The following is a 12,444-nucleotide window of genomic DNA, read 5'->3' as shown; positions in this document are numbered from 1 at the left end:
TAAATCATCGTCCAAACCGCAGAACATCATATTTACCTAATCTAGCTATTAGTCGTCCTCTAAGTCAGTCAAGTCGTAGAAAAGAATCTTTAAATTCATCAAAGTCAGGCCGCAAATCGGTCTCTCAAAGATTCAGGATAACAGCTGTCCAGCAGTGTCACCGTCCTCTCCGTCAGCATAACCTCAGGAAATTCGCAGCAAGACAAATCGAATGACCAGCTCCTTAACCCACTATTCTACTGTCTTTTATAATGATTTTAATGTCAAAATCTATCAAGAATGAGTTTTAGACAGTCCTGATTGGTGACTTTGGGGTCACTCGGTGAAGTTCTCACATAGTCCGTAAGATTAAGTCATCGCACATGCTGGTTCCGGTTTTAAAGACAGCTCATTGTTGAGGTCCTGGCAACTCTCCCAGTATGACCTTGGTGGGTACATCTCCCCTGGGGTCAGGACAGGGCCATTGTTGCTGGCGATGGCGCATGCGCACTTTGCTCAAAACCTCGTGGGACAGTAACAGTCACGTCGTACGTCTCAGTCAGCCATCTTTATGAAGGCCCAAATGGTCAACTTAAGCAAGACAAACACAAAAACGTAATTAAAACATTGAAATGGCTAATAAAATGTTAAACCCTCACTAATTCCCCAATGTGTAAGTAATTATCTAGCATAATAGCAACATTCAAAGCGTTTATATTCACCCAGTGATGTCATCTGGTGCAACTTACAATTACATCACAAAAGCAACATATATCATGCAATATTCTAATTTTCTACCATTAGTATGCGTACTTATATTAGTATACAATTAGTTTAGCCATGCAAAATGCAAATCCCACGTGTAATTGTTTTTGCTAATATAATTGGTGAGTTTTCACTTCAAACAAATTAATAATATTACCATTAGTTGATTATTCGAATTAATATACACATGCAGAATGGGGGGGGGGGGTATACAACATTTTGTACTACCCGCTCCAGCACCTGCTCGTATCTTTATCCCAGTTAGCGGCCCTCACAAGTTACCTGAAGTTACGTAGTACATTATCTCAAGTGGTTCTGGATTCCACTCACATTTGCCATCTGCTTTCTACAGAAACTCTACATGGAAATTCAGTTGATTTGATGAGGCGCGTGCCTGCCAAAAACTCTGAGTCTAGCTGGGTGGTATATTCTGGGGAGCCATCGCGCAGCAGGACACTGAATGGGGCCCTCAATCTCACATCTGAACATCCAACAACTTAACAATCCACACACCAATGTTTTGCAATTCAAAAGGACAATCTCTTGACTTTGTCAGTGCTTCCATTGTGATAACACCTCTTGTTTCTGTGGCAGCATGCCCTGTGTTCTTGAGAACACACTTTTGCCATTTCATTCCTGACAAATAAGCAGTCATCAATTGAGATATTTTCTACTCAATTTCTCACTCTGGTGAATTTCCTAAATTGAAAACAAATGCAACACAACTTAGAACAAGTAAATTGTCCTCATTTAGCAGCTATGCCTCAGGTGGAAAAATAAAACAAACCACGCGAGTCAGATTGTGAAATGCTCATTCACTCTGCAAAATCCAGGAATTAAAGAGTAGATTTATTGAGTAATTGGTGGGTTTCTAGAAAATGTATAGTCAGATTAAAATAGAACATAAATAACACATCAGGAAATAATTACAAATAAATAGATTGCTCTCTGGGCATGACGTCATTGTGCATTTACCTTTGCATTGACGGACATGGTGCGGGTTAAACATATAGAATTATACCTATAAGACAATACCACATCTTGAGCGGGGTATGTAGTGGAGGTTGTTGAGAGATGGTGAAAGGAGGATTACAGAGGAAAGATTTCAAACTTCAATCATAGTCTTCATAAGCCGGAGTTATTTTTAAAGAAAAGAAAAAGTGCAATGACAATGCTTGTGAAACATATTTACCGTTACATAAATGTAGGTGTAATTTAATACCTCTGTACTGTCACTGGAGAGTAAAAGATAGCATGTTTTAAAGACACAGGTCCTGCTGTGTGGCCCAACTATATGCAAGTGATTCCTTCATATTAAAAAGATTATGCATTTCAGCATCTTGGTTAATACCCATTTGAAAATTGTAAACAAAAAGAGTGGTGAAAGGGAAACAAAGCCGTAATAAAAAGTAGAATTATATATTGGAGTTTCTCAATCCGTTCTGGAACATACCAGGTTAAAAAAATCTTGAAAATAACACCAAAATCAGTGCAGGTACAAAGTGTCCAATCATTTTTAAAACCCGAAGTATGGTCTTGTGGCATCCCTGATTGATCAGCGGGAGTGGGTATTGGCCTTGTTCTTAGCTTTCACTTGCCCTTATCACCACTAAATTTCTCCTTACTTTTAGACAGAAACGCCAAGCCCCATTTCACAGTTTCTGTTCAAGTCATAATCACAAAATGGATGACACCTCTAGGTGCTTATTTCACAAATGCATTTGCATCCGCATAGGAGCTAGGATCTGATTCGAAGAAATCCTCCATCCTCCACTGCAGCGTTTCAAAAGTTGGTCTCTCGTCTGGGACTTTGTTCCAGCACTCAAGCATAATGTCGTACAAGTCCTTTGGGCAGTTGGGCGGTTGAGGCATTCTGTATCCTTTCTCTAGTTGTTGAACCACTTGCATGCCAGTCATACCTGTGACAAAGTAATAAGAAACCTTCAGTGCATATTCTAGTCCATGGAATCAAGCAACTGCATTACATCAATATCCTCCAGCTGTTCTGCTAATCCACATGATCAAACCATTACAGCAGTTAACAGAAAGGGCTTCATTCGGAGGTATATGGTAATCCCTATTATAAGTCAAAACAGGATTAGAATGGTAACTCCATGGATGTATAGTGAATTCATCTGGACACTCCATCAGCCAAAAGAGGTGGTTCCGGTGAAATGTAGTGAATGAATGAGGAATTTTACTGGAGGAAGAATAGGACCAGAATTAGTATTCCCCCTGTAATTCCTCATTTTTAAATGACTCCAAGGGTCTAACCAGTGGCATAACGAAACCTTAGGGGGCATCCTGCAAAGTACATGGAGGGGGCCCCCACATTCTGGACCCAGTCAGGAGCTCTCAGGCCAGGGGCCTGCCTCCCATGCACAGTACAGGAGGGGGCCCTGGAAATCGGGGCCCCCGCAGGGGCTATTGTCTGACTTGTAATACCCGGCAGAGCTGCCTATGCCCTGGTATTGGCACGTACAGGTGGTGGATTTACAGGTTTTCATAATGGGGACATTGTAAAGAAGCGCACAGTCTGGCAATAATATAGGTCTATTCATTTTGGTAATCTTATCTGATAATTTAAAAAAAAAAAGGCTGTCTCAATTAATCCCTCTTTACCTTCTTTATAAACTTAGCATAAGGGAGGACAATATGCTTTATCCCCAGAGTAGGTTCCCATACTGACTACAGTTAGGCTTTTAAGAACACAATAAGGCTCATTCGCAAATGAAAAAAGTAACCATTGATGAGCAGGTATAAATCTGTGTTAGTCTTAGATGGTTTCTTTATATCGAAGTTCACGGAGTTCCATATTGTTGCACTCAGAAATATACGTAGATTTTCAGGTGTAAATTCTGTCGGTGTGATTTAGAGTTTGGTGGACGGGTACCTTGTGACAAACGTGACGGATATCCCGCTTGCCTCATTACAAGTACCACAGAATGTAATGTTCTTGAAATAAGGTAGATGGGATATCAATCAAGTTTCTGAAAGAGTTACCAGTCTTCCAAACTCTAAATCACGCCCTTAATCTCCTAACCCCAAACCTAACTAGTTCTATAAAAAATATTACAATATGTTTTGCAATTTTATTTAAAAAAAATCTCCCAAGGAAGTTTCCCCTGGTGAAATACCCCTTCTCTTCAAATTGGGGAATATTCCCTTCCTTAGAAATCCCTGTCTCCTCTTTTTCGTAAAAGCAGTCTAGAGACGTTTAAATGTATTGGCAAAGTGGGCACTTGCCCAGGACCCCCGCCTTCAAGGGGACTCCTTGGAATGGGAACTCTCCCTCTATTTTAAATCTGTCTATCCTGTTTCTCTATCTAAAACTCTCTCTATCTCTGCTTACCACTGCCTCTGAATCTGTCTCTGTACCCCTGTCATTTTAAGATTTTTGGGGGTCACGAGTAAACCTGTTTTATGTGACCCTGTTAAAGTTTAACATATAATGTAATATTGTTAAGCACTATGCATTTGTTTAATAAAATTGGAGTCTATCTCATGCCAAAAAGACTACTAATTAAAAGGAGTATGAGGAACTCCCAGTAGAGAAAATCCAATCGAAATCTTAAAATCTCAACTTTATTTGCACCTGCCCAATGAGGTTCATTATAAGCCATATACGTTCAACTAACTGAATAAATATTGGCCACAAAAACGTGACCGAACTTAAATTTGTGCATTAACTGATGCTGGAAGTTGTCAATCTGGTAGTTAGTATGCAAAAACACACCACAGACATACTTGCTTTCCTTAACATAAAGCTTCATCCTAACTTAGGAAGTAATCCACAGTCCCACACCACCACTGTGACGGTCTTCTGGCATAGAAAAGTAGAGCCCTACTTGTTAATTTATTTGATATTCCATTAGTATCGACATAGAACTAAATGTTTTAAATATTAAAACTAGCTCTATTATAAAGGAAAGTGCAATGTCTAGTGATCTGTTAATTAACTAAAACTATTTTATACATTAAAAGTGCATGAATGCCATTAAAATGCTGACTTTGTGTGCTCAGTGATGTTTTTTTAATGTTAAATACAAATTCAAGATGCTTCCCTGGGCTCTGTGGCGGATAGCAATGCAAAACTATGGTGAGGCACGATGGTGCACAACTCACCATTAATGCTGTTCCCGCAGTTGTAGCACTTCTTTTTCCTGAAACTGGTGTCCACAGGCAGGGAAGAGAAGGACTTCAGTCCCGCCCAGTGGAACGTGACTCACACCAATCCTGGAGCTGCACTCATGCTGTTTTCAGAATGATAGCAGCTCCCGGATTGGTTGGAGGAGGCTAAACCAGCACTCATTTTGAGACTAAGGGCCTGTCCAAACAATCCCCTGGCTGTTTCACAGCCCAGGGATTGCTGGGTCTACAGTGCGCATGTCGGACTGGCCGTCGCAATACAGCTGGCAAAGTCGACATGCACTCTGTAGACCCAGAAGTCGTCCTGCAATTGCAGGATTCAGCCCCACACCCTGCCCTCAAACTCACACTGTTCACAGCGCGAGCCAGTGGCAAATTAAAATGGTATCACTATGCCATTTTATTTATTTGTGTTTACCTGCTGCGCACGCACCAGGAGGGCGACACACCTCTGCCCTTTAGAAGGAACCACCCCTGCCTGGGCTGCTGGCAAAAAAAGTGCCACTTTTTATTCATATGCTTTATTATTCATTTTAAAATCGCCTTACTGTTGGTCAATTTAATAAGACAATGTTTCTTTGCTGTCCCGAAAATAATTAAAACTGACTTTGAAACGAAGCCCACAGGACTGTGTTAATTGCCTGCTTGCACCAAGGCCCCTTCTATTGCTGGCCCCCATCCTCAACGGCGATTGGACACGCATGAGGGAACATCGGGGCACACAGACACTAATAATGAACTGGCTGTGTGTTGCACCTATATTGGTCTCCTCTCTTTCGTAAAAGCAGTCTAGAGACGTTTAAATGTATTGGCAAAGTGGGCACTTGCCCAGGACCCCCGCCTTCAAGGGGACTCATTGGAATGGGAACTCTCCCTCTATTTTAAATCTGTCTATCCTGTTTCTCTATCTAAAACTCTCTCTATCTCTGCTTACCACTACCTCTGACTCTGTCTCTGTACCCCTGTCATTTTAAGATTTTTGGGGGTCACGAGTAAACCTGTTTTATGTGACCCTGTTAAAGTTTAACATATAATGTAATATTGTTAAGTACTATGCATTTGTTTAATAAAATTGGATTCAAAGCAATTCGCAAGACTTCTGGATAACTTTTATATGTCACATGATGACTACTTGATCTATTGCTGGAGAACGGTTTAACCAACTGTTAATTTTGGAACAGATAATCTTTGTATAGAATTGAACGCTCCTTTTCATTTGCTAATATAACAGAAAACGTTTGAATACCCGCAAATGTATAACTTAGTGGGAGTTATTAAAAATTTGCATGGACATCCCTTATAACATCCCATTTTCCGTAAATGGTGTCTATCACATGCCAAAAAGACTACTAATTAAAAGGAGTATGAGGAACTCCCAGTAGAGAAAATCCAATCGAAATCTTAAAATCTCAACTTTATTTGCACCTGCCCAATGAGGTTCATTATAAGCCATATACGTTCAACTAACTGAATAAATATTGGCCACAAAAACGTGACCGAACTTAAATTTGTGCATTAACTGATGCTGGAAGATGTCAGTCTGGTAGTTAGTATGCAAAAACACACCACAGACCTACTTGCTTTCCTTAACATAAAGCTTCATCCTAACTTAGGAAGTAATCCACAGTGCCACACCACCACTGTGACGGTCTTCTGGCATAGAAAAGTAGAGCCCTACTTGTTAATTTATTTGATATTCCATTAGTATCGACATAGAACTAAATGTTTTAAATATTAAAACTAGCTCTATTATAAAGGAAATTGCAATGTCTAGTGATCTGTTAATTAACTAAAACTATTTTATACATTAAACGTGCATGAATGCCATTAAAATGCTGACTTTGTGTGCTCAGTGATGTTTTTTTAATGTTAAATACAAATTCAAGATGCTTCCCTGGGCTCTGTGGCGGATAGCAATGCAAAACTATGGTGAGGCACAACTCACCATTAATGCTGTTCCCGCAGTTGTAGCACTTCTTTTTCCTGAAACTGGTGTCCACAGGCAGGGAAGAGAAGGACTTCAGTCCCGCCCAGTGGAACGTGACTCACACCAATCCTGGAGCTGCACTCATGCTGTTTTCAGAATGATAGCAGCTCCCGGATTGGTTGGAGGAGGCTAAACCAGCACTCATTTTGAGACTAAGGGCCTGTCCAAACAATCCCCTGGCTGTTTCACAGCCCAGGGATTGCTGGGTCTACAGTGCGCATGTCGGACTGGCCGTCGCAATACAGCTGGCAAAGTCGACATGCACTCTGTAGACCCAGAAGTCGCCCTGCAATTGCAGGATTCAGCCCCACACCCTGCCCTCAAACTCACACTGTTCACAGCGCGAGCCAGTGGCAAATTAAAATGGTATCACTATGCCATTTTATTTATTTGTGTTTACCTGCTGCGCACGCACCAGGAGGGCGACACACCTCTGCCCTTTAGAAGGAACCACCCCTGCCTGGGCTGCTGGCAAAAAAAGTGCCACTTTTTATTCATATGCTTTATTATTCATTTTAAAATCGCCTTACTGTTGGTCAATTTAATAAGACAATGTTTCTTTGCTGTCCCGAAAATAATTAAAACTGACTTTGAAACGAAGCCCACAGGACTGTGTTAATTGCCTGCTTGCACCAAGGCCCCTTCTATTGCTGGCCCCCATCCTGAACGGCGATTGGACACGCATGAGGGAACATCGGGGCACACAGACACTAATAATGAACTGGCTGTGTGTTGCACCTATATTGGTCTCCTCTCTTTCGTAAAAGCAGTCTAGAGACGTTTAAATGTATTGGCAAAGTGGGCACTTGCCCAGGACCCCCGCCTTCAAGGGGACTCCTTGGAATGGGAACTCTCCCTCTATTTTAAATCGGTCTATCCTGTTTCTCTATCTAAAACTCTCTCTATCTCTGCTTACCACTACCTCTGACTCTGTCTCTGTACCCCTGTCATTTTAAGATTTTTGGGGGTCACGAGTAAACCTGTTTTATGTGACCCTGTTAAAGTTTAACATATAATGTAATATTGTTAAGTACTATGCATTTGTTTAATAAAATTGGATTCAAAGCAATTCGCAAGACTTCTGGATAACTTTTATATGTCACATGATGACTACTTGATCTATTGCTGGAGAACGGTTTAACCAACTGTTAATTTTGGAACAGATAATCTTTGTATAGAATTGAACGCTCCTTTTCATTTGCTAATATAACAGAAAACGTTTGAATACCCGCAAATGTATAACTTAGTGGGAGTTATTAAAAATTTGCATGGACATCCCTTATAACATCCCATTTTCCGTAAATGGTGTCTATCACATGCCAAAAAGACTACTAATTAAAAGGAGTATGAGGAACTCCCAGTAGAGAAAATCCAATCGAAATCTTAAAATCTCAACTTTATTTGCACCTGCCCAATGAGGTTCATTATAAGCCATATACGTTCAACTAACTGAATAAATATTGGCCACAAAAACGTGACCGAACTTAAATTTGTGCATTAACTGATGCTGGAAGATGTCAGTCTGGTAGTTAGTATGCAAAAACACACCACAGACCTACTTGCTTTCCTTAACATAAAGCTTCATCCTAACTTAGGAAGTAATCCACAGTGCCACACCACCACTGTGACGGTCTTCTGGCATAGAAAAGTAGAGCCCTACTTGTTAATTTATTTGATATTCCATTAGTATCGACATAGAACTAAATGTTTTAAATATTAAAACTAGCTCTATTATAAAGGAAAGTGCAATGTCTAGTGATCTGTTAATTAACTAAAACTATTTTATACATTAAACGTGCATGAATGCCATTAAAATGCTGACTTTGTGTGCTCAGTGATGTTTTTTTAATGTTAAAAACACATTCAAGATGCTTCCCTGGGCTCTGTGGCCGATAGCAATGCAAAACTATGGTGAGGCACGATGGTGCACAACTCGCCATTAATGCTGTTCCCGCAGTTGTAGCACTTCTTTTTCCTGAAACTGGTGTCCACAGGCAGGGAATGGAAGAACTTAAGTCCCGCCCAGTGGAACGTGACTCACACCAATCCTGGAGCTGCACTCATGCTGTTTTCAAAATGATAGCAGCTCCCGGATTGGTTGGAGGAGGCTAAACCAGCACTCATTTTGAGACCAAGGGCCTGTCCAAACAATCCCCTGGCTGTTTCACAGCCCTGGGATTGCTGGGTCTACAGTGCGCATGTCGGACTGGCCGTCGCAATACAGCTGGCAAAGTCGACATGCACTCTGTAGACCCAGAAGTCGTCCTGCAATTGCAGGATTCTGCCCCACACCCTGCCCTCAAACTCACACTGTTCACAGCGCGAGCCAGTGGCAAATTAAAATGGTATCACTATGCCGTTTTATTTATTTGTGTTTACCTGCTGCGCTCGCACCAGGAGGGCGACACACCTCTGCCCTTTAGAAGGAACCACCCCTGCCTGGGCTGCTGGCAAAAAAGTGCCACTTTTTATTCATATGCTTTATTATTCATTTTAAAATCGCCTTACTGTTGGTCAATTTAATAAGACAATGTTTCTTTGCTGTCCTGAAAATAATTAAAACTGACTTTGAAACGAAGCCCACCGGACTATATATTCATATGTTTAACTTTAAGGGCACTGATGGAACAATGACTGTAAAAGCTAACCCTTAAGCTAACTCTGGTCAGTGATGATGTCCCTGTTTATATTTCAGGTTGTGCTTGGTCTTGCAAACCATCAAAGTATATGCTTATTTCCAAGGATTTATTCATGTAAGTTTTTTTATATTTTTTTTGTATGCAGCATACTACTTTTGTATAGCGCATAGGTGTGTCTGTGGTTGCAGGGTGTGAGAGGGTGTTCATTAAAGTTCATGAGTGGGCACTCTGGAGTGTAGGTTGAAGGCAGTGCGAGTTTCTCACAGTCGCTGTCAATGGGTCATCTAAAGGTGTGCAGAATACATGCACATCAAGTCCTCGGACTCTCTGCAGAGCACAAATAGCTTTGGTCACATACATGTCAGTTGTAATTACCATTTTATGTTAAATAGTGTGAAAAATACACACTGCTGTGAAATATTGTCACTATCAAAATAAAATAATTTTTTTAAAGGTGAGAACAGGGAGTGTGTGTGCGTGTGGGATAGAAAGATAGAGAGTAAGAGACAGAGGGTGTATGATGAAGGGGAGGTGGTGAAAAGGATTACAGGCAGGAGAAAGTGAAAAGACAGCGATGAAAATGAAGGAAATGACATATGAAATGTGTAGAAGGAGGAGTTCAGGATGCAATGGAGAGAAAAGGGGTGTAACTGTCTAAGAGTGAAAGGTTGCAGAGAAAAGTGGCGTGAAGAGGAAAACAGGAGTGAATGATATACTCTGAAGTCCACTACCCCTTCCAGGGACCTAAGCAATGTTTAATTCACAGTCTTATAGTTTCTGAACTGAAGTATCTTCAGTTCTTTTTATTGACAATATTACCATTGCTGTTACTCTTTCATCTTATACTAGAAGCCTCTTTTAGAAACTATCATCTTTTTTAAATTCAACTTAATGTATTTTTTAAGACTATGAGCTGCAAACGTGTTTACACTGAAAGCCTGCCCCTCAATAAGTTTACCTGTCTTTTCTTGGCACTGCTCCCAATGAGGTCTGTCTACCTTTGCCTGTATTCATACCACATCTTCACTGCCAGCAAGCCTGCTGCCAGCCTCAACGGTCTCATATCCCCAATCCCCCAAACGTACTGCCTTATTCCAAACTCCCAATTATTCCACTATGCGCAGTACCATCCTCTGCTACTCCCGCTTGTCTGCCAGAAGCACCTCCCCATCACTACCCCTTAAAGCACTCTACTTTTGAAGGTCACTTAAGACAGCTCAACCATCCTATCATGTGTCAAAGACACCCCCCCCCCCCCCCAATCTCAGATAAACCCATCACATTGTCGTCCTCAATCGACCATCTTTCTCTGGCTTCCTGCTCAGATCACAAAGGAAAAGTCATCAGTCTTTGCCACACTCTCTCAAGCCTCCCCACCATGCCTCTCACATCTCATGAAGCTACTTAATGTCCCAGGCTCACCTGGGCTACTGCCCACCGCGTGGGTGTGGCTTTAACATCCTCCATGAACTGTAAACTTAAGCTATATAAAATGGATGCCTCTGCAGCTGACTATCCCTTTCTGCCCCACCCCACAACTCCACACCAGGACGTTTCCCTCTTCGATGCCTCTGTAACAACTTGGCATTCTCTCATTATATACTAGTCTAAAACCTCTCTGCTGAACAACATAAGAGCAAAAGCCACACACATTCCCTTCTTACTACTTGGGCTATAACTAAAATGGTGATTGCATCAAGTTCTAGAGGACAGTGCCCCACGGGGTCCTATCATCCCCTCTCACCCTCATTCATCAGTATCTCACACCACGCGCCAGTGTTCTTTTTACTAACTTCAAATTGGAAATCTTGTCTGTTTGACGCATCCCTTTGTTTGACAATGTGCAAGCCTTTGGTAAATCATACTTTCATGTTTCTTTCATGTTGCTGTGAATTTTTGTTGTTGTCTCATCTTCCAGTGTTGAGCTCTACAACTTCACCATTCCTTCATCCTCATCATCATGTAGCCCCTTAGCTTTCTAAAGACCCTTCCAGCCACACCTGGCTTCTGACTCCTTGCCTCGGGCACCTTACACACTCTATGGATTTCCATTACCACTCCTCTTAGACATCTAGCCCCTCTTCCTAACCAATGCACCCCATATGCCCTACCGTTGTCACTTCCAACACTTGTATCTTCCCATTGTCTCCTCTTGAGGCTGTGGTGCTCCAATCCCTGTTTACATTTATCCTTCAACGTGGGCCACCAAACCATGCCACCCTCAGCACACTTCTTGCTTGTTTGTGGCATCCGCCCTCGGAACTCTGCTCCCACATACTGTTATGACCAGTTAACCCAAGATGCACTCCAAAAGAGGTGCACATCCAGGTCTGAAGCTTCATTGTTGTTTCATCAGTATTGGGCCGGTGATCATTCTGTATTCTCTTTACGGGGACGCTCCAGGGGCCTTCCACATACTTCAGTGTCAGCCACACTGGCCTCATTTTGATCCCGTAAGGGCCAATAGTCCTAACTGTTGAAGGCCTGGCTGCTAGACTCTTGCATCCTGGCCCATGTCTGGGAGGCTGTGGTTCCACTGCTCCTGGGTTCAAGCATGATCCACCATTCTGGTCTGTACTAGGGGCCTTCAGTTTCGGGGTAGGGGGATTGTCTGTCCCCTCCTCATAACCTGCCCTCTGCCTATTTGTCCGAGCACGGAAGAAGGGCATCCAGGCCTCCTTATGGGCCTACTGCCCTCCCCCACTTAACTGCATACCTTGCAACCTCTTGCCTCAAAAATGCAGCTGAGATCAGGTGTTTAACAGGATGATCTAGTTAAGAATAATGGGCAATGAATCCCTTTTTTTAAGATGGTAAAATAGGTTTAAAAAGTGGGTGACTCCAGTCAGTGGAGGCATTTTGTATATCAAATAGTAACAAAAAGAGTTATACCTGCCAAATGCAAGTGAATTGAAAGTCATGAAA

General features: G+C 41.9%; 1 protein-coding gene and 1 long non-coding RNA gene across 2 annotated transcripts in view; one reads left to right on the top strand and one right to left on the bottom strand.

Moving 5' to 3' along the window:
* LOC146817982 (uncharacterized) overlaps positions 1 to 12,444 on the top strand; it is a 132,817-nt gene that overhangs the window by 66,534 nt on the left and 53,839 nt on the right. The window contains exon 2 of the long non-coding RNA XR_014963040.1: positions 9,576 to 9,633. This is a non-coding gene — a long non-coding RNA (uncharacterized LOC146817982). The remainder of the gene's footprint in view (positions 1 to 9,575; positions 9,634 to 12,444) is intronic.
* FRK (fyn related Src family tyrosine kinase) overlaps positions 1,548 to 12,444 on the bottom strand; it is a 243,328-nt gene continuing 232,431 nt past the window's right edge. The window contains exon 8 of the mRNA XM_085611457.1: positions 1,548 to 2,663. Within this exon, the coding sequence (XP_085467583.1) occupies positions 2,449 to 2,663 (215 nt within the window). The 3' untranslated portion in view covers positions 1,548 to 2,448. The remainder of the gene's footprint in view (positions 2,664 to 12,444) is intronic.

This window comes from Triturus cristatus, chromosome 6, assembly GCF_964204655.1.
Source record: "Triturus cristatus chromosome 6, aTriCri1.1, whole genome shotgun sequence".
Taxonomy (NCBI): Eukaryota; Metazoa; Chordata; class Amphibia; order Caudata; family Salamandridae; genus Triturus; species Triturus cristatus.
The sequence above is the reverse complement of the archived record's forward strand: the minus strand, read 5'-3'. Positions and strand labels throughout refer to the sequence as shown.